At 32.4% G+C, this 22,158-nt stretch overlaps 2 protein-coding genes and 1 long non-coding RNA gene across 3 annotated transcripts; all 3 read left to right on the top strand.

Moving 5' to 3' along the window:
* The first annotated feature begins 1,367 nt into the window (after positions 1–1,367).
* On the top strand, positions 1,368–6,229 carry LOC105171496 (uncharacterized). The gene is made up of 3 exons (XR_848583.3): positions 1,368–1,530; positions 1,768–1,971; positions 5,954–6,229. It is a non-coding gene; the product is annotated as an uncharacterized LOC105171496 (long non-coding RNA).
* Positions 6,230–10,313: 4,084 nt separating this feature from the next.
* LOC105171495 (sucrose nonfermenting 4-like protein) lies at positions 10,314–18,913 on the top strand. Its single transcript, XM_011092634.3, has 13 exons — positions 10,314–10,895; positions 11,050–11,134; positions 12,518–12,709; positions 13,331–13,465; positions 13,538–13,597; positions 14,082–14,171; positions 16,301–16,435; positions 17,028–17,172; positions 17,294–17,467; positions 17,649–17,712; positions 17,813–17,882; positions 18,024–18,138; positions 18,337–18,913. Exons 1-13 carry the CDS (start codon positions 10,783–10,785, stop codon positions 18,429–18,431), a joined length of 1,473 nt encoding a protein of 490 aa, XP_011090936.1. The 5' UTR covers positions 10,314–10,782; the 3' UTR covers positions 18,432–18,913.
* Positions 18,914–19,725: 812 nt separating this feature from the next.
* On the top strand, positions 19,726–22,026 carry LOC105171492 (E3 ubiquitin-protein ligase). The gene is made up of 5 exons (XM_020697302.2): positions 19,726–19,885; positions 20,298–20,452; positions 21,355–21,413; positions 21,580–21,690; positions 21,771–22,026. The coding sequence occupies exons 1-5, from the start codon at positions 19,791–19,793 to the stop codon at positions 21,828–21,830; spliced, it is 480 nt and encodes a 159-aa protein (XP_020552961.1). The 5' UTR covers positions 19,726–19,790; the 3' UTR covers positions 21,831–22,026.
* The last annotated feature ends 132 nt before the right edge of the window (positions 22,027–22,158 follow it).

The raw sequence follows: 22,158 nt of genomic DNA, 5'->3' as shown, positions 1-22,158 counted from the left end.
CATTATAATGTTTTTTCAGTTATTGTATGATAAATTTTGTAAGAATAGTTTCGAATACATTAATTCTAAATATATATAATTTAAAATATTAAGAATAAAATTAAGGGTTAAATACATTTTAGACCTCTGAACTATACATATTATCTTATTTATACCCTTAAAGTATGAAATATAACAAAGACACCCCTAATAAAATAATTTGGCATTGATGGAACAAAATACCCTTCCTACTTACTCCTATACATTTTATTTTAATTTCTAAAATATGCTTTCTTAATATATCTCCTCCAAACTATTTTTAGTGATTTAAAATTTTAGTCACATTTTATTTTAAATATACTCTTTATAATTTTTTATAAAGTATAGAACATAGAAAATACTTACAAGCTCAATATAAGAAAATATATTTTATAAATTAAATAAATTATGTTAAAAAGTACATGTACATATGTGTCAATACATAATGCATATAATACTATAGAAAAAGTATGTAATATAATTTATAAATTTTTATTCAATTATATTTCCACATAATAAAAGTATATCATATTACTTAATAAAATTTTAAATATTATATTAATGATATTATAAATTTGCATATTTTACAGTATATAATGTAATATTTTAAATTTGTATTGATAATTATTTTTTTAAAATATTAAATATATAACAACACAAGCAAATATTATGTAAATTTTTTACCAATTATGTAAAAATATATAAGAATTGTAAATTTATGGACTTTATACAGATTCTATACTCATTATAAAAATTATAAAATTTGAGTAGTGTCTATTCTAAATAAAAAAAAATTATAATAATTCTGATTATATTTACATAAAGTAATGAAGAAATAAAAAATGTGATATGATACGTATAGAATCAACCAATAATATTAGTGATAATAATATTTCATAAGTTCAAAGTAGTGGAGAATAACACAATTATGAATTCCATATATGGGGATTTTTTTTGTTTGATTACCGAAATATTTTTTTTTATTTTTATATATGTGGGTGACTTATATACATCTGTTGAAATTAAGTTCAAATATATTAATACCTTCTGTTATTTATAAAATTATTGATACATCTTTTTAAAAAAGTGTTAATATTTTATACTTTTGAGGAATTTATATATATATTTACCACTTAATAGAAAGTATAGTTATAATTATAATCTAAAAAATATAATTATAATTATTACAAATACCAAATAATAAACAGAGGCCCAAATATGGCAAACTCAATTAATCCATTAAGGCCCAATATTTATTTGTTATTGAACCTTAGTTTAAAAGAGATCAATCGGCCGGGTCCAATTTAAAGTAAAATAGGGTTATAAAAGTCCACATTTTGTTACCGTTGTATAATACAAACACATAATAACACACTACAAAATCTGGAAAATTCGATGAAAATGCAATAGAAAAATAACACGGAAAAACAAAATTTATTCGTTCATTTCTGACTTTCTCATCATCGTCTGCTGCATTCCTCCGCCTCCAGCCTTGGTTTCTTCTTTGTTTAGGTAAGGATCTCTTGAAAATCATCAACTTGAGCAAGTGTTTTCTTTCGTCGTTCTTTTTCTTTTATAAAGTTTCTTGATTTAGGGTTCTTGATTTTTTAAAGCAATTGTGAAATTAAATGTATCTTGGTTAAAGGAATTTTTCTGTCCGATGGAAGATTTGATATTAGTTTTCCTTGATTATCATCGAATTTTTGAATTACACGGTCTTATTCCTTTTTTTTCCCTATCCTTTTTGAGGTTCTGGGTTAATTATTTCAAGGTTCTTGAAATTCAACCACTAGATGGGTTCTCTTGTATGCTGTCGATTACTACTACGGAGGATAAGGGTGCGGGATTAAATGCAAGAACGGCAATGGAGACATTGATGTTGGTTCGAAACTTGTGAGGGGAATAGCCAAGACGACTCCCATCATTGGAGATTCTTAGGGCTCTTTCCTTTGGGTATGGTTGTTTTTTTCATTTGATTATATTCTGTGGTGATGTGTTGTGATTTTGGTTGCTGTGAAGTACTTGGTATGAATTTTGCTTGTTTACCTATTATCAGTTATGGCATGAAGATAGAAAAGGAGGAGAAAATTCACACTCGGTTTTTCTGCTCTCACATCACTGATTCTTTGTGTTTCTTCTCGACGGATATTATTATATTTTTTCTGAACTAATAAACTGGTCATGTTTCTGTTATTGGTATTCACATCTTCGAGGCTTCATTCTTAAAACAGACGTAACTCTGCTTATTCCACTTGCATCTCGTGTGTCTTCCAAATTCATTGTATATTTCTAGTTATTCTTCTATCATTTTGCTTTGGTGATAAATATATCTGGTCTTTATATTGTTTTCTTTTTGGGTGTTTCCCATCTTATAATGTAATTTAATCGGTTTTGAATGCTTTCACGAGATATTCCTACTGGCTCTTAGACTGGAATCCATGAGATTATTGGCATTCCTTTGGTGAATATGTTGGTCTTTTGCATGTTTCTTGAGTAATGCTTGTGTTAATTGTAATTTTGACGCGTTTAATGACATAGTCACTTTGTTTCTCCAGATCTGTCATGAGGGCCTTATAGGCTTTGGTATGGATTGTCATTTTGGTGTGTTAGCAATAATATTAAATGTATGCATGTTTTGTTTCCGAAAAGTTCTTTGCTAGAAGTTATATAATATAAATGCATGCAAAGCTGTACTGGAATTGATTTTCTTTTTTTGGAAAAGGTTATCGGCATTAATGTAAAAGAATCATATGTACATTTACAAGCTTTTTAGAAAAGGTTTTTTGGAAATGATTATCTATTTGTGTAAAAGGTTAGTGATACATTTTCAAGTTTTTTTGAAATTGCTGCCAATGATCCTTGGTTCACGTAGGACTTTGGTGCTGAAACGTTTTGGCTCCACTTGTTAAGGTATGGAGCTATACGAGCAAGATATTGATGTTGTCAATTACACAATTTTAGGGTAAGACAGCTGCTTGAAAGTAATGCGAAGCCATGTATATCTTCAATTTGATCTGTGACTGTGCATCTACTTTAGGAGCAGTAGCATTATGTTTTCCATCAATTTACCTATCTCCTCTGTTAATGTGCATAAGTGATTCACTGAAATGTAAGTGCCATCCATCCACTCTCTCATACTCTTATTTGAGCTTGATTTTAAGTATATTAATATTCTCTTGGGACTGTGAAGAAACTTCCTAAACCATTTAATGAACCAACATGATATTTTCTCTTAAGTACCATCTAGCAAGGTGTCTTGGTTTATGCAGTATCTGATTTTATGCCTTTAAAATAGAGCATGCCACAATGATGTATCTGTGATGTTTTCTTTCGTGCCTTTATAATTCTGTCTTTTGCAAAGAATATATGTCATATTATTTATAGTCTATTAGAGAAGTGTTGTTATTGGTAATTTAGCAGGATTTATTGAAAGCACTATACTATACGTTTGATGCATTGCAACGCGGTCAACTAATTGGACCCTTACCCATATTTATTTGAGTTGGTCATCATATATCAAATATCTATTGCTAGTGCCATTAAAATAAACTGGACCATAACTGATTGTGGAGGCGCCATGTGATTTCTTTAGCCTCGACACATGTAGCATATAACTATAGAACACCATATACTTGATATTTCATTTTTCAGTTATACGTGTAACATGCATTCATTTGATTCTACAAGTGAAGCACGTCAGTTGGCATATGTGATTCATACTTGTCTTTTACAAGAGAGAGGACTAGAGTTTGAATTTGGTTTGCCAATTTCGTGCAAAGTAGATAACCTCGTCTCGATAAGGATTGTGTGTGAATAAAAAGGTTAAGTAGGATTTAAATGCTCAACATATGTTGGCTGCTAAAGTGTGCTTTTTGACGACATTTTAGAACCTAATGGTAGCCTACTTATCTTCATATTCCTCTCTTCAAGTTTCTAACTCAAAAGTAACCGGTGCCCCTATTAGTTCTTTTTTGTCAAATTTTCTTCCATATTTTGAAATCAAGAAGGTTGAACCATTGATTTTACACTTTGTATAATTTGAACCCAATTGTTTACTGCTTTGATTTCTTTGAAAAGCCACGCAATCACCATTCTCATTTGGAAAGAATAGAATTATGGATTTTTTGTGGCTGTTCCAAATGTGAAGGATGCAAGGATAGGGTTGAGACCTAAATTGGAGAATAAACCCTCCTCTCTTTTTGTAAATTTATTCTTGGTTCATTTATTGTGTTGGGTTTTCTTTTCATGCGCTTGCCTTTAAATTTTTTGTTTTTAATACATTTGACATTCTTGTATGGATTTGCAAAATCCATATTGGTTCATGTTATTAGCCTCTTATTTTTGCAGGTGTATCATAGAAAATTTTGTTGAAAAATCTATATCATACAATCATGAATTATTTTATTTTTCAACTTTGAGGATTTAATTCTACGCTAAAATGCCAAACGGTTGTTTAGATGCCAATTTAAAATTCCTTTTCAAGAGGACTTGGTAAATCTTTTGTGAGTATTGAAATTTCATGAGTTGATAAATGGTTTTTGAGGAACACATAGTTTTTGTATCTTAAATAGTGTTTGAAGAACTTTCTATTTTTTATTTTTAAATAATATTATTGGAAATTGGTTTTTTTCCACTTAAAGATTTATTTTCCTTGTCAAGTGTTCTTTTGTTTTCAATTCATGTTCTCAAAATCAGTTTTTATCTTTTACTTAAAAATTTATTTTTCTTGTTTTTACAATAAACTCATATTTTCAGAATCAGCTTGAAGTGCACTTACAAATATTGAAGACTAATTAACAAAATATTTTGATTAGCAATAGATGAATTCATTTAATTGTTTTTGGGTGAAAGCATGAAATAATTTGTTGAATTTTATTTTCATAAAATTAACAGACTTTGAAACAATTTTTGAAACATTTTGAGAAGCATTCAGTTTATTAAAACAATTTTTGAAACATTTTGAGAAGCATTCAGTTTATTAAAACAATTTTTGAAACATTTTGAGAAGCATTCAGTTTATTATTTCTGGTCAAATAGCATTGACCGCCATATTTGTCTAGATTTCCAAAAAAGTATTAACTTTTCTTTTGATAAATGATTACTCTATTGAAACTTATCAAGATGTGTTGAAAATTCTTTTAAGAAATTTTTATCAGTAATTTTAAAACGAATAATGAGATTGGCATCTAGAACGGTTGTGCAATTTAGTATATGATATTTTATTTTTTAAGTTCACGAATGAACTAATTTGTGATTGTATGCTATAGAATTTCCACCAATTCTTAGATACACCTGCAAAGTTAAGATGTCGATGACATGAACGAATATGGTGTTTTTGTAAAATTTGTACAAGAATCTTAAATGTGTATGACAAACAAAAAGTTTTTAGAAAGCAACATGAGAACAAAACCTAACATAATGAACAAACCGAGAATAAACCAACAAAAATAATGGAGGGTTATTTCTCATTTAGGCCTCAACTCCAAACTGTCTTGCGCCCGTCATATTTAAAGCGGTCCCAAAATTCGTGATTCTATCGCCTCCAAATTAGAATGTTGAGAACGTGAAGGTTTCATAGAAATCAGACACTTTTGGGTTTGAATTATACGGAGGAAATTGCAATGGTTTCAACTTTATATGATTTCTAAATATGGGAAAAATTGATAAAGAAGAAATTGATAAGGGATAAATGTTGCTTTTTTGGCTAGAAAAATGGCAGAGAGGAATTTAGAGATATATAGGTTATCATGTGGTTTTATATGATGTCAAAGTTGCACTCTTTTTTAAGTAGCCAATATGAAACAGTTGAGTGTTTGAATTTCTATTTCGACCTTTAAATTCTCATAGTTCTTAAAGAGAAGATGTTATTTATGTAAGTTGTTATTGCATGTTTTTTTCTTTAATTGGTGATTCTGCACTTGTTTGTTCTTTTCAGTTAACAACTTAATGCCGGTGGAGATGATCTTGCACAAGTTTTCATGTCCACTCGTTGATTTGGAGTGTGAACCTTTTGCACCAGTTTTCATGTCGATCGGGTTCAAGTAGTTCGAAGTGTGAGCTCGAAGAAATCAGCGACCATTTTTATTGTAAATAAGAATCAAGTGTGTTTGGTACTTTGGCCTTCTTTGTACTATGTGAAAAATTGTTGCCTGCTCCAACGGGTCTGGCTTGTTTCTTAACCAAAGAAATGAAAATTTTGATTCAAAACCAATTTCTAGCTTTATATTTATTGCTTGATTAACTTCGAGAGTATATCAAAAATCAGCTCAACTCAATATTATATACAAGTTGGTACATCATTGAAACTCAAATGGACTGTTTCTTCGGAATTTTTTTTATGTACTTCTACCACTACTCTATTTATAATTGAAACTTTTGAACTCTATTCACCATTTCGAGAAAACACTTCCAACCAAAAACAAATAAAAGAAAAGAGAACTTTTTTATTATAGTTAGTCATAAAATATATTAAATTTGTGATATTATTTATGTTTCTGTCATTAAAATAATAGTATTATACAATTATATTTTCAAAACAAATTGATAAAAATTAATAGTTATATTTTATTAGAGTTCTCAAAATGATACGCATCCATTATATTGTTATAATTTAAAAATAATTATCTTATATTAATATTCAAATAAAATCAGTTAGTCGGAAGTCACTTGATTTAAATTTTTCAACAATACTTTTAATTTATTAAAATTGAGTATATTTATTCTATATTATATTTTTATTCTTTTATGTTTGGATTAGTATTTATCTGTTACTCATATGCTATTCATTTTAAATTTTCCAGTGCCCTCTAGTATAATTATGATGAAAATCAAAAGTACGTGAATTAAAGTACAATCTCAAAATAAATTTCTACTTTTCATATTAAATAAAAAATTAAGGAAAAATCATAATTTTGGTCCATATGTTAGAGACTTTTTCAATATAGTCTCATTTGTTAATGACCTTATGGGAAAATCGCATCTCATAAATCGAAAAGTTTCTCAATGTTAGTTTTCATGTGCATTTTTCATCCAATAATAAACTAAAAATGAATAGAAAATGTACGAAAAATGCCAAGATGACATTGAAATAGTTTTCAATTTATGAGATGCAATGCGAAAATATCGCGATAAATGGAACTAAATTGAAAATGCCCTAATAATTGGTTGAAAAATGTTGATGACTCCTTTAATAATTGGTTGAAAAATGTATGTGAGGCCTAAAATAGAAAAACTTTTAACTTACGGAATGCAATATAAGAAAATAGTAACAAATAGGACTAAATTACTAAAAGACCCTAACATATCGGACCAAAAATGTAATTTTTTATAAAATTAACTAATAGAAGCCACCCATTTTAAAATTTTCAAAAGTATTTCTAGTTTAATGAGATTGATCATTTATCTTTAATATTTCATGATATTTATTCTTCATATATGTATATATATATATATATTTAAATTTTGAAGCTTAAGTTAGTATTTTTATATATTATTCTACTGCTGTTCATTTTTAAATTTTACTGTGCTTATATTACTATAGATATAAAATATTTAGATATGGATTGGTAAAAATATCACTAATCCATCATATGATAGTGCAAGAGTGTGGTCCGTATATTATCATTTTATTTTTAGCCTGTAAAAATTCCACCGATTTTTATTTTTTTTAATGATAGATAAATTTATGTAAACATAAATCACCATTTTCCACAATCTTAATGCGTATAATAGCAATTAATTTCCATAGGAGGAATCTATATTTTGAGCAAAGCCCACAAAAAACAACGTTGAATCATACTCGTATGCACTTTTGCATATATTTTGATAATTGTCTGAAGATCACAGACCTCAACCTAAAAAATGAATGCTTATGTGGCCTCAAGAAAGAAGATTAATAAAATGGTCAATAAGTGCATCAAGAATTTGAAGTCTACAGCAGTACTGGACAACGACTTTGATCTTAGGGCTATTGGAACAATGCCGAAAGAAACAGAAGTCCTTGCTTTTTCAGTTTTAAAGTCTGTATTGATACTCATGGATAGGGAAAAGGAAAGATCAATGCAAAGAAGTTGTCACTATTTTCCAAGTTCACTCAAACCAGCAGTGTACATTCTGAGGTCCAACAAGAAGTTGGTGTAGAGAATTTGTATTCGGACAAAATGCATAAAATCCTTATGTACTTTAAAAAGTCTGCAAAATAAACTCTCTTGTTATGAGAATAGGTTAAAAGCCCCTCGGTGTTTTGTAAAACTCAGCTCAATCGCCTCTCTCCGTCAAATCCAACTAACGGTGTTAATTTTTTAAAAAATGATCGTTATACCCTTACTTATTATATTATTTCTTGTATTAATGATGCTTGAATTTTCTTTGATCAAATACTGATTGTTAGATCTAATCAATTAATGTCAACCGTTAGATTTTAAAAAAATAAAAGGTTTAGATACAACAAATTATTTAACTTATATTATATATAAATAATTTAAAATTTTAAAAATATATTATTATTTTATATTTTAAAAAAAAACTTACTACCCAAATTGAGTGAGACAGGTCTCGTTAGATACGTCTTGAAGAGACGAGTCTGATGGTAGTGGTTTGAGACCAAAATTCGACCGGACGGAGACGAATCGACGGCAAACATGTTTGGAGGTCTTGACTTGAGCCCACTCTCTATGATTGACGAAAACTCAAATTGAATGTATGGAAATGTTCGTTTTGAAGAGAGGATTCGAATGGTATCATTGGCCATATAAAATTCATCCGGACGGTGTCGGAAACTTATTTCTAAGTTTCAGGCAAAAAAGAGCGAAAATCTCCGTTTTTTCTTTTTTTAAAAATTAATTTTAATTATATTAATTAAAATATATTTTAGTTAATTATGAATATTTTAAATAATTGTAATAATTAAATATTTTGGCTAATATATTTTAGTTAATTATGAATATTATAAATAATTATAATAATTAAATATTTTGGCTAATATTTTAATTAATTAAAAATAATAGTTAGATTTAATAATTAACAATAACAAAATTATTTGAATTTAAATATATTTTAATTTAAATTTAATATGACAAAATTTAATTTATTTTTTAAGGTGAGAAATGACAAAAAAAAAAAACACAAAACAAGCCAAAAAGCCGTTTGTATGTTATATAGTTTCATAGAGGGGTATTTTAGTCCAAAGTGTCATTTAACATGAACCTAAACCGCAGAAAATGACTACTTAACGCAATAGACGTGCGTCTATTCCACTTCGCGTTAGTTGCTAACAGAACGGGGTTTTTTTGCTGACTAAAACAAAACAAGAGGAGGGTTTTAGTCTATTCTAAAAATAGGAGGGTGTTTTTTGCATACTTTCTAAAACACAGGCACTATGTTTGGATTAATGTTTTGGATGTTTTTGTTTTGGTATTTTGGAGATAGAGACAGAAAAATAGAGATAAACAAGTATGTGTTTTGAGATAGATCGTATGTTTGGATTTGTATTTTGATATAATAAAAAATAATATAAAATAAGTGGTGTAGGTTTGATGTTGGGATTTGGGAGACATGAGTTACAGTTCATTGTCAAATCATGTCTTTTAATATATATATTTAGTAATATATATGTGTATGTATATATAGTATTTTGTTTGTTAGTGAAATATAATATATATTTATGTTAAGAGAAGAATAAAAAATAATAAAAAAAACTAATAAAAAAAATTAAATTATAATTGCACACCTAGTGGAGGTGTGCAAAACACAAAAACAATCATAATGTTTGGTTTTTGTTTTCAACTTGTTTTGGGATGTTTTGTGAAAATAGAGAGAGAAAAACAAAGATAAATAAAAATAAGTTAGAGATAGTGTGTATGTTTGGATTTATTTTTGAAAATAATATAAAATAAGTATGATATGTTTGATGTTGGGTAGTGGAGAGACAAAAAATACTGTTCATTGTCAAATCATATATCTTTTATATATATTTATATATATGTATGTGTAAAAATATATATAATTTATTTAGTTGTTAGTGATTAAAATAAATATTATTTTTTAATTAATTATATTTTTTGGACAAAAAGTAATTAAAACTGTTTTAAAACAATAAAAAATATATTCAAAACTTACAAAACCAAATATACTGAATGTGTTTTATGCATTTTGTCCAAAAAAAATTAATTATAGTCAAGAGAATGCTGACATGGCAACACAAAGGGAATCTTTAACAAAAAATAAGGTGGGCGGGGGACCCACTTAATAATTTCTCCCCTGAAAAATATACACGCAAGAAATATTTCATTTTCATTTTCCCCCAACAAAATGAAAAATCTTTGAAACGGGAATATAAAATATTTAGGGCTAGTTCCAAAAATTTTTCTTCTTACAAATATCGCCATTGATTTTCATACATAAATTAACTAAATTCTATCGAATTATGAAAAGTTCCTATTTTGATGCTACCTGCTTTGCATGCAGTATCAAATTTCCACATGATTTAGGGTTCTACTAATTTATATTTGTTGTTTTATCTTTAGCTTTATCGATACGGTTCTGGCAGATTCAAAGGAGGTCGTGTCTTTCCCTCAAATTATAGTCTTACGAAGTAATATTTGATATGCCCATTAAAAATTGAGGTGTTCAGCTCAATGGGTTTCTGGATTTTTGCAATTGTTGCTTGAATTTATTGTTCCTGTTGCAATTGCTGCAATGCACAAATGCTAGGGTTTTCGTTCGCAGAAGTGTTCTTTTGGGTAATTTAGAATAGTTTAGGAGTGAATGTATCCTCTTGGCATGGATTATTCGCGCGAAAGTGGGATGGTGTTGATTCCCACCCGTTTTGTGTGGCCTTATGGTGGGAGAGTTGTGTATATCAGTGGCTCGTTTACGGGGTGAGAGTTAATTAGCTTTTGAAGCTTACTTTATCATGCTGCTGCTATCATTCTCTCTCCCTCTGGTATAAAATTTGTTTGTGAGTTTTAGTGTGTGCGTGTTAAGTATTTTCTTCTTAACTCTATTTTTCCAATTGATGGTAAATTGAAAAAGGTGGACGCAATGGCCAATGACACCGGTTGAGGGTTGCCCTACTGTATTTCAGACAATCTGTAGCTTGCCTCCGGGTTATCACCAGGTTGGTTGTTTTTGAGATTGTGGGTTGAAGCTTTCTAGTGTTTATTTATATGATTTCTTGTGATTATTTACAGTGATCAAAAGAGTATGTCTTTACGTATTTGAAAGGCTGATTTGCTCGAACTGACCCGAAAATTGTAGTCGTGGCAATTGATATGCAGTTAATTTGGACTTCCGTGAGATCCATATTTTCTGTGTTCTGTGATGTATTTTTAAGGTGGCATTTGGTGCATTTTTGCATCATGAATTGCTAGCTCAGCTAACTATCTTGGTTATTTGCAGTCATACTTTGCTGCAATTAGACTTAATTATGCCTCTGTTTCTTTTAATTATTCCTCTTTGGCTGAATGTTGCTGTGTTGACTAACTATGAATGGGCTGTGAGTGCCGCTATCCTATGATGTTTCCATACTTTTGGACTTTCTGGTGTAATTGGTAATAATGATGTCACTTAGTCCAGGAAATCTTAAAGTAGATGCCGGTAAACTATAATACAATGTAGGGGGTTTTGCATGACAAACGTTAAGATGGTGGTTGTCTACTTGTCTTTAAAAGAGAATGATTCTCAAGTAAATATAAATGCCAGTTAATTGTTAGTTATTGAAAGAAATTGTGTTATGAGTCCTATGACACATGTAGAGATGCAAGGTTATGTTTGCCAAGCAAATGTGAGAAGGATCAAATCATGCCAGGTCCCAATGCAATGAGTTATTCTTGTACCTCATTTTTTTTTCCACGTCTTGTTTTATTTGATTGATCCTCGTTCTCAAATCATTTTCACTTTCCAATAGCAAGTGAGTGATACTTTCGCCATCTAACCATGAATGTCTATCATTTGAATTGATATGGAGTTTTAAATGAGAGTTAGAAAATTGAATGCTTTGTAAGAACATTTTAACGTCAAAGGTAGTGACTGAGGTCTAGTGGGCCATAATTATTAATTTAAAAAGAGCATACTTTAGAAAGAAAATTTCTGTACCAAGGAATTGGACATTATGTTTGGATATCCCACAATAAAATATAGGTATTCAATTGTGGACTAAGGCAGTATTCATTTACCCAATATTTTCCGTACATAACTAATCATATTATTCTACTTTTCACTCATAAAGCTGGCATATAAAGACTTTACAATTTCGTGGCGATTAACTCTGAGGTATAAGTTGGAGAGGGACATTTTTAAAATGGAACGTTAATGGGAATCAGTTATCCCAAGCATCCTCAAACTCAAATTCCTGATTCGGAATGCCCAATCCATGTACTTGCGGAAGGATGGACGGTGTTAATTGTTTTTGGTCTTTAATTGAAGATATTTCGTGGCTTTTCATTACAGACTAGCTTTGGAATTCACTATCAAGTTTTTAATATTGGCCCGATATTTGCAGTACAAATTTGTGGTTGATGGTGAATGGAGACATGATGAGCATCAGCCTTTTATCAGTAGCAACATTGGAACAGTGAACACCATCCTTTTAACTAGGGATTCAGATTATCGTCCCCCAATTCTCAGTCCGCAAGTGCCTCCCTCTGGTCCTGGTTCCAGCATGGATGTAGATAACGAGGCCTTTCAGCGTGTGGTATGGCAATGCTGCACTCCTCTTTAGTTTATTTGAAAATATCTATTATTAGGTCATTTCCAGAGACCATAGGTCTTGAATGCCTTGGAAAAAGGTTAAGCTTTTATCCTCTAGGTATCTGGATAGTCATGCATATCTCTCCTGAAAACTGTACTCATTATTGGTTTTCCCAATCTATACCTTTCTGTGGTTCTCCATGTTTAACATGTAACATATAGATTTTTTTCAATTAGTGGTTTGACTCTATTTTCTGTTCCTGTTTGTAGCTTGTTTAGCTAATATGCCTTCTAACTACATAGTGGCCTTTGGCAAATTAACGCAACAATTTAGAAATTTGGAAAAGTACTCCTTACATTTGGTAAACAAGAATATGAAAATGTTCTATAAGAAGTGCTTAGTTAATTGGAAACATTTAAAGATTGACTATTTAGATGAAGAGAAACTTATAGATTCGGAATCTGAAGATATTATTATGGTTTAGCATCACATTTATTTCAACCATAGCCGTCATTAAATCTTTTGTAACTGTAGCCTCAGATATTATTTTGTGTAGTTCCTTTCATGATCGGTCACAGGAAAAAATAAGTTCAGTTGCCTCAGCCACTTTGATCTTGGTCACAGGTTCGACTGTCAGATGGTACATCTACTGAGTCCGTCACAATGATATCAGATGCAGACTTAGAGATTTCCCGGCATCGTATAACTGTGTTTATGTCAACACACACGGCCTATGAGTTGCTTCCTGAATCTGGAAAGGTCAGCATCGATAATCTTTTTACATTTTCTTTCTGTTTAGCTTGCTTTATTAATTTATTGGATTGTTTGCAGGTTATTGCTTTGGATGTAGACCTGCCTGTAAAGCAAGCATTTCATATTCTGCATGAGCAGGTACTTTATTGGGTATTTCTGGGTCGAAGTTTTTCCAAGTTCTCTTCGGATTAGTCAGAGTTGTTCTCAAATCCATATTGCGATTGTGTATATCAGAATTGGCAATAGTTTTTTCCTTTAAGAATTGGGAAACAGCATGGTGGTATCACAAATATAATGAAACTATTTGCTTTGACATTATATGATTTCCTCAAGTAGGCAGTTTGAACCTTAACAAAGAACAGAGAGGTAAAATTCACCAGTCACCAAATTGTTCAACATTTCTGGTGTAGGAAGCAAAAATCAAATTACTTGAACATATTGCTTTATCTTTTCTCAAAGCATTCTTCACCTTCTATGTAAATCAATGACACTGTTACTGACCTGCCCCTAGCAAGACGTTTGGTTGTTGTTTCTTATTCATGCGACTCATGCATGTTCTTGTCAATGCTTTCTTCATTTACATACTTTTGAGTCCACCTTCTAACCAACAGCTCCTTTCCAGGGAATCTCCATGGCACCCTTATGGGACTTCTCAAAGGGCAAATTTGTTGGAGTTCTCAGCGCATTGGATTTTATTTTAATTATGAGAGAGGTATACACTGCAATGAATAAAATTTATGTTGACAAACTTATGTCCTCTCTTTTTCCTGGGTTTCTTTCTTCTTTCCCTATTTCTTGCTTTCCTGATGAGGTAACTAGACATCTTGCATTCTACTAATCTCTTTGCTTCTTTTCTACATAGAAAAATTAGTTTTCCTCTGTTGTATGTGGTTTTGGGCTTTTCTGGCTTATAATAATAAGTTCAGATAAAATATTTTATATTGGATTCCAACTTCCTGAACTAGAAAGGGAGAATATATCTGTTATCATTATGAAAAGAGTGGTAAAAGATATGTTTATGGTCATATAACTAGTGTACATTTGGAAGCTCTTAGTCCGGCAGTTCCCAGCCAGTGTTTGTAGTGGGTATGGGAACTTGGATCACTTTTACAGGCGTGAATGATAACTCCCCTCAAAATGTGTTTGGATATCAAATAATGTGTCATTTTTAAATATTTGCTAATCCATGTGTTGAGAATCATGAATTGATTCTCCAAATAATTGAAAAATCACAAGAGAATCACAACAAAATTTTAGTGATTCTTGTGATATCTATATGATTTGATTTTGGAGATATTTCCTTATTTTTATGTTATACACATATGGAATAGGTGGAGGTTATATCATTAAACTAAGAGAGAATAATATGGTTTAGCCCTTTGGGCATTTGTCTCGTGGACGTAGGTCGTATGACCAAACCACGTAAATGTTGGTCTTTTGTTTCTCTCTTCACTTATCTAAAACTCTGACATGGTATCAAAGCGGGTTTCTCAAAAGAAAAAAGAACAGAAAAAAAGAGAGAGCGCCTGCTGAAACCCTAGCGCGCCGCTGCTGTCGTAACTGCGCTGCCTTTTCAAACCCTAGCTGCGCGCCGCAACTACCACCTGAAACCCTAACTGCTGTGCTAACACTGCCTGTGCTATGCAGGCAACACTGGCTCCACCAAGTCTTTACTACGGGTGTGTGTCAGTCTCATTCTCTAACCGACCTTTCTACTTGTGATGGGCTGAGCCCCTTTCACTACTTATGGTGTTCTACACCTAAATTGTTTGTCGGTCTCTTTTTTCTGGTCGACCTTGCTTTTGATTGGGTAAATGCCTTTCTACTGGTGTTTTGCACCTAAAGTTGGCTGTGTGACTTAATGTTTCTATTTACACTACTGTGGATGCGTGTGCATGTTATGACGACGCCTTGACCTCCGATGACCTCCCCTGGTGTCACACTGAAAGAAAAGTTTTGACTTTTGTTGTGCAAGTTGAACATCACAATCAAGATCTCAATGTCTAACTTGAGGGTAGTGTTGAGAATCAGAATTGATTCTCCAAATAACTGTAAAATCAGAAGAGAATCACAACAAACTCTTAGTGACTCTTGTGATATCTATATGATTTGATTTTGGAGATATTTCCTTATTTTTGTGTTATACATATATGTAATTCACATATATAAATAGATGAAGCTTATATCATCAAACTAAGAGAGAATAATAAGATTTAGCCCTTTGGGCATTTGTCTCGTGGACGTATGTGATATGACCGAACCAAGTAAATGTTGGTGTTCTATTTCTCTCTCACTTATCTAAAACTCTGACACCATGAGTAGAAGATCGTCTAAAATTGTGCAAGATGCTTTCTGACCTTGTAACTGGCACAGATATCACACTTGTTATGTTTGAGTTATTGGATGTTGCAGTGACTAATATTAGATATGTGCTACATTATGATGTATGACAGTAACAACCATGAGGACTTGGTCCTTCATGAGAATTTGTTTTCTTGAGTGATAAAAATGATAGAGCGTCTGGAAAATTTCACTGGACCAACTATATATTTGGTGCTTCTTCACCTGTGATGTTTTGCTTCATGAATCCTTGTTCACTGCTGACCTCTCTCTTGCCTCATTTGACTTTTCTTCTCACAACCATTGGTGTATTATGATTGGTGGGGTCTATGCTTTTGGATGTAGGTTTAGGATTGGTTTGTAAAGGGAATAAGTAATGCTAATTCCCTAATTGTAGTTCTTACAGAAACTAATAGTTCTTCTCTGGGTGTGGACCATAGTTTCTCATATGGTGCTGCAAAGTCTTGAAATGTATATGTTGATGTTCTTGATGTGTGGCAGCTTGGCAGCCATGGGTCCAATTTGACCGAGGAAGAGCTTGAGACCCACACCATAGCTGCTTGGAAAGTGGCAAAATCATATCTAAATAGTCAAGTTAATGGGCTAAGGAGTGCTGTTTCAAGACAACTTGTACAAGTAAGTATTCATACTGAATACTGATTTCCTGAATGAAAAATATGTACATCTTGCACATGGAAAGTGAAAATTTTGCTATGATACAAGTATGGATGGAATGGATAATTTGGTTACTGATTATGCTCTTCACACTGATTCTCTCTCTTCAATAACCTATACTGATGAAACAATAAGTAGAAAACTTGGTTTTGCCTTCGGCACCCTTGTGGAAGATTGAAGCTGTCCACATACTTAGAAGCATTTTTGGCTTTCTGCTGTTTACTTCGGTATTGCCATGATTTCCTGAGCAGGTGTATCATTTGATTGAGTTTTAAGTTGGGAAAAGCCCAAGTGTCTGTCAGTGAAGAAAAAATAGGTTATGTGATAGGTATGAGAACATGCATGTGTTGTGTTCTAAGTATCTATGGAAATGCTTATATTTGCTCTGTGGTAATATATTATTAAACATGTTCCCTCTATCCTTGACTTACCCAAATTTGCACTTTAGTTTGATGAAAAATTTATTTGGTTTTCCAAGCAACATTTCTTCTCTTGTATTCTAGAATTAGTATTTAGGCTACTATTTCATGTTGACTTGGTTGCCGGATTTCAGGCTGGGCCAGATGACAGTTTGAAGGAAGTTGCTTTGAAGATTTTGCAAAATGGTGTAGCTACGGTTCCCATCCTTCATTCTTCGTCAGCGGGTGGCTCAAACCCACATTTGCTGCACCTTGCTTCACTTTCCGGAATACTAAAATGTGAGGAAAATTAACCAGCCACTTCTGTGTATAAGTATATGTGTATGCTTGAGGCGTATCAACTCTGAGGAAACCAAAAGCGCTCATATTTGATATATCAACATTTTCTCTTGCTTTACAGGTATTTGCCGGTTTTTTAAGCACTCACCAAGCTCTCTACCAGTACTTCAATTCCCACTTTTTGCAATCCCTGTAGGCACTTGGGTTCCAAAAATTGGAGAGCCAAATCGGCGGCCATTGGCAATGTTGAGACCGAATGCTTCACTTAGTTCAGCATTGAATTTATTAATCCAAGGTATCTACTATGCTCTAACAATTGGAGCACATGTGAGAAGCAATCTTCATCTCATCCTTTCTTTACAATCTACTCTCCTGGCATAAAACTGTTGACTTATTTCTGAAGAAATTAACTTACTCCTTCCCTTAACCATTTAATACTTTTTCTCTGTGTGATTAACTGGATGGTTTTCTCTCAGCACAAGTTAGTTCGATCCCAATTGTTGATGATAATGACTCCTTATTGGACGTGTATTCTCGGAGGTTAGTATTGTGTACTGTTATACCATGCTTGTGGTATATGAGTTATATTTTCAGCACTTGCCACTTGGAATTGGTATTTATGTGTTATAGTTTGTTGCAGCGACATAACTACTTTGGCAAAGGACAAAATTTATACACACATTAATCTTGAAGAAACAACTATTCATCAGGTTCGTGCTAATTGTATTTTTAGGGGACTTGAATTATATCTATCCTGAATTATATCTATCCTTGCATGAGTACAGAGATGTGCTGGCCCTATTTCAACATACTTCTGTTTCTTACATATATTGTCCAATTCTTATATATAGGCATTGCAGTACAGAGATGACCCCTTTTCAACATATGGCTACACCAATCAAAGATGTCATATGTGCTTGCGGTCTGATCCACTCCACAAGGTCTTGGAGAGATTATCCCAGCCAGGTTCCTTCCCCTCTCCTTCCCTTTTTTATTCGCTTCTCTTGTCTTCCCTTGTTTTTTTAAGACATTCCACATACTTACCAGTCATTTGTTTGGTGGTCCTTCAGTAGTACACACATACAATTGGACTGATGTTTATTAATTGCAAATGTTGTTCCCCGAAGTCCCTATGTATATTACTTTTCACGCGGCTATTTGCAGGGGTCAGACGGCTCGTTATTATTGAAGCTGGGAGCAAGCGCGTGGAAGGTATCATTACGCTGAGTGATATTTTCCGGTTTCTCTTGGGCAGTTAAAACAATGGCAACATCAAATGGTCCAACAATATCTTTCATATATAAGATTGGATTGCCCTCTCTCGCATGGCCTGGTTCAAGTTAATAGGCAAAAAAACGAGGAATTTAGGTCGATATTGGGGTTTGCCAGAAACCGCTGGTCTCCCTTAAGTAGTGATTGCCAAATTTGAGCTGATTTTTTGTGGAGGAAAATACAGGAGCGGCTAGTTGTTGCCGGCACCGCTGTAGAAGTTTGGGAACCAATAAGGGAGAGATGGTTGGGTGGATGAATGATTGTAATCTTTATTAATTCAGAGACATTTCTTTGGTTGTCTAATGAGTGGTTGTGTGGATCACCCTCACTCTTCATGTGGCGATGCTTTTCGGTTAGTACCAAAGATCATAGAACAGTTGATCAAGAGTTTTAACATTACTCGTCTACTCCTGCTGTGTTATGCCATTGTTGAAAAGAAGAAATAACAGAAATGCTGCACTTGTTCAAAGATATATCTTCACCTTTCACATTTCAGTTGTATGTTTTGTGGTAAGGATGGCAAATATTGTGCCCGTGTGAATTAGTATTAGCAGCCTATACTTTGATTTAATCACAATCTTGTTTCTTGAAATTATTAATATGATTTGAGACCTCCTTTTGGTAGGAAATGAATTTAATTACAAATATAATTTTATTATTTAAAAAATTATTAATAACAATAATAGTAAAGTAGAACCCCCTCCCCTTCCATAGGGTTTCATCCAACAAATATGAATTTTCATGTGTATGGATGAAAATTTGCTTTTGGATTTAACTAAAACCCCCTTTTAATAATAGCAACTTATGAAGGATTTCTTTAGCTAAATTGTTGTTTCATTAACCCATCAAAGTAATGAAATAGGAAACTAGTAAAGGTTACTTAAATAAATATTGTCTATATGATTTTTCTTACTGAAATTAATTATACATAACTTGTGACTTGTGAGTATATAAATACTATTTTTCCAAAAGAAAAAAAAACATATTTTATGTATATTATATTATATTATTACATGTAAATGCATAATACATTGTAGGATTAACGATGTAAGGATAATATTAAAATTTTCAATTTGATTTACATAATTATACTGAACATCAATAATTTTTGAATAATTAGATGGTAATTGTAATTAAGTTAAATTATAGATAATTTACTTTTTTATTAAAAAAGGAAAATAAGTAAAGGGGCCAGCATGAAAGTCAAAATAAGTAAAGGGGCCAAAACATAATTTATCCATATATGTTTCAATGGTTCCGTGGCTTCAAATCCTCTTCTCTATACACACAATGGACATACATTATACATATACATACACATTGAGAGAGAAGGTGGGGAGAGAGAGATGGAAAGTCTGACGGAAGAGGAGAAAAGGGCTCTGAGAGGAAGCAAATTCGCTCCTCTTCCATCTGCGCCAACTCAGACCCGATCCCAACCCAGGTTCCTAAACCTTTACATACATACATTACTTGCGTATGAATGTTAATAGGTTGCGTGTATAAGCCTAATCAATTTGCTATTCTCACTAATTTAGTTTCTTCTCGCGAACTTCATTAATGGGATAGATGTTTTCTAGGTTTTGAGTTTGCTTCGCATGTTTGATTATTATACTTCATTATTACCCTACACAAGTCGATTTGATTTTGTAAAATCCGTAGTGAGAATTATGTTTTTGTGGTTGACTAAGATATAGGCAATTAGGGTATGTTCTACCAGATGCACTGCTATAAGTATGTGCAGGTGCAAATATATGCATATAAATTGCATATATGAACTTATATTAGTTGCTGCCTTTATTATGTGGCGTGGTTGTTTATGAAAGTGTTGATATTCAGGGTTTTGTTATGTGAAGGCAGGCTCATCCTGGGGGGCCATTGAAGACAAACAAGGCAGCTGCTCTTGCTAAATTCCTTGAAAGAAAGCTTCAGGAGCCAAATGGGTTGGCTTCTGTGGATCCAAAGCTTGTTGAATTAGCTGTGAAGAATGCCAAAGAAACTGTTCAATGCAGTATGGATTTCTCATTTTATTCAGTTACATCAAAGCTGAAATGTTTGGTTGAATTTTCTCTTTCGTCAGGCGTAGTTCTATCATTACTTAGCTACAAGTTTGCTTTTTGTGATGGAATTGCTGATGCGTTCAAACTTTTTGAGTTTTGAGGACTTTGTTGATGTATGTTGTGTTTTATTGGGAAGCTAAAAGTTGGAATGGGAAAATGCTCAAAAAAGTTTTAGAACGGTGTTGAATGCAGCATTAGTGTCAACTTCCTGGATTTCATGTCTGGTCCTGCTCTCTCTCTTTTTAGGTTGTGATGTATGTGTTACAATTTTGCTAGCAAATTGAATTCCACTGGATTCTTACTTTTCCTTGTATCTGATTCAGAAATTTCTCTTTTCTTTAACTGAAGAATCAAGTAGTTTGGCATAGAGGATATACTTGGTTTCTTGAAACTTGAAAGGATTGCCAGAAACCCAAAGAAAGGTCTGTTTAGTTATGTCAGAAAAAGGCTTGTGATCCCCTGTGTCTGTGTGGAAGAATGTGTGGTGGTTGGGGGGGTGGGGTGTTTTAGAGTTGGATTGATTAACGAGCAAGCACATGTTCGGCCTTCTCTTTTCTTAAGTACGCAGGCAGTTCCATAACAAATGTGAATTGTCTTTCTGCAACTCAGCCTGCCAAAACTTCAACATATATTTAATCCAGATGTGATGTAGAAAGCCACCAATTCCATATTGGTTTCTTTTGTCCTTAAAATTCTCTTTGGAAAAAAATATTATTGTGTCTTCTTTCTTGTGGTCATAATTGGAGTAAATAAACATTGTAGCAAACTCATGCCCATACAATCTCATTGTATACTCGTGTCTCCACTTTGCTTATTAAAGATATCATGCTAAATCTCCTTATGTATTATTCAGGTGGAACTTCAACATCAGGAAGAATGATTCAGCATGTCAATACTTTTGGGGACTCTGAGGTGCCTTTTTCATGATATGATAACTTTTTTTTTTAAATTAAACCACCCAGAGCTGGGGGGAGCTTTTCGGAGTCCCCATGATATGATAACTTAAATCTGCAGAGTTCTGTTACTGTTTCTTTTTTCTTATCATATTGTTGTTGAATCCCTTTCGTGAAATTGATAGGACTCTGATGGAGAAGAGAAAACAGAGACCTCTGTGATGAAGAAGCATAAGCAGAAGAAGAAACAGAAAAAGAAGGAAAAGAAGGAGAAGAATAAAAAAAATAAACAAAAGGTATGTTGTATGTTCGCTTCCATTTGTTAGTTGATATTAATCTTAGTATCAAAATGGTGAGGTCCTCCATGCTTCTGCAGAAACTTGAGGATTCCATTGCCAATACATCAAAAAGACCGAAAAAGAAGCTGAAACTATGATCTACATCGAAGTTTGGAGTGTTATCGGCAGATGCACGGGAAGCTGAATCTGTTAAACATGGAACTTAGGATCTTGGATTGTGAGACCCATTAGCTCCAAAAAAAATGCCTTTTTCTTTACTTTCTGGATTACAATCTGAAAAAGAAAGCACGAACTAAGTTTGTTAGAATAGATGAATATAAACGTTGTTTTTCACTGTTGTCCAGTCCTTTTAAGCTTGAAGCACAAAGCCCACTTTAGCCATGCTTACATTCAGTGACACTTCAATTGTTCCAAGTTGCAAAGTGTTACAGCAATACTGAAAAATTCTGGAATGTTCTGAACCGA

Source organism: Sesamum indicum, linkage group LG10, assembly GCF_026168435.1.
Source record: "Sesamum indicum cultivar Baizhima isolate 11 linkage group LG10, ASM2616843v1, whole genome shotgun sequence".
NCBI classification, from domain to species: domain Eukaryota; kingdom Viridiplantae; phylum Streptophyta; class Magnoliopsida; order Lamiales; family Pedaliaceae; genus Sesamum; species Sesamum indicum.
This window is presented reverse-complemented; position numbering and strand designations above follow the sequence as displayed.

Bases quoted from the DNA above. Each gene is read 5' to 3' on its own strand.
- LOC105171495 (XM_011092634.3), top strand. From the start codon at position 10,783: ATGTATCCTCTTGGCATGGATTATTCGCGCGAAAGTGGGATGGTGTTG. The intron at 17,883-18,023 runs GTTCGTGCTAAT...TCTTATATATAG, and splicing joins AAGAAACAACTATTCATCAG to GCATTGCAGTACAGAGATGA. The intron at 18,139-18,336 runs GTTCCTTCCCCT...GGCTATTTGCAG, and splicing joins GGAGAGATTATCCCAGCCAG to GGGTCAGACGGCTCGTTATT.
- LOC105171492 (XM_020697302.2), top strand. From the start codon at position 19,791: ATGGAAAGTCTGACGGAAGAGGAGAAAAGGGCTCTGAGAGGAAGCAAA. The intron at 19,886-20,297 runs GTTCCTAAACCT...TGTTATGTGAAG, and splicing joins CAGACCCGATCCCAACCCAG to GCAGGCTCATCCTGGGGGGC. The intron at 21,414-21,579 runs GTGCCTTTTTCA...TGAAATTGATAG, and splicing joins ATACTTTTGGGGACTCTGAG to GACTCTGATGGAGAAGAGAA.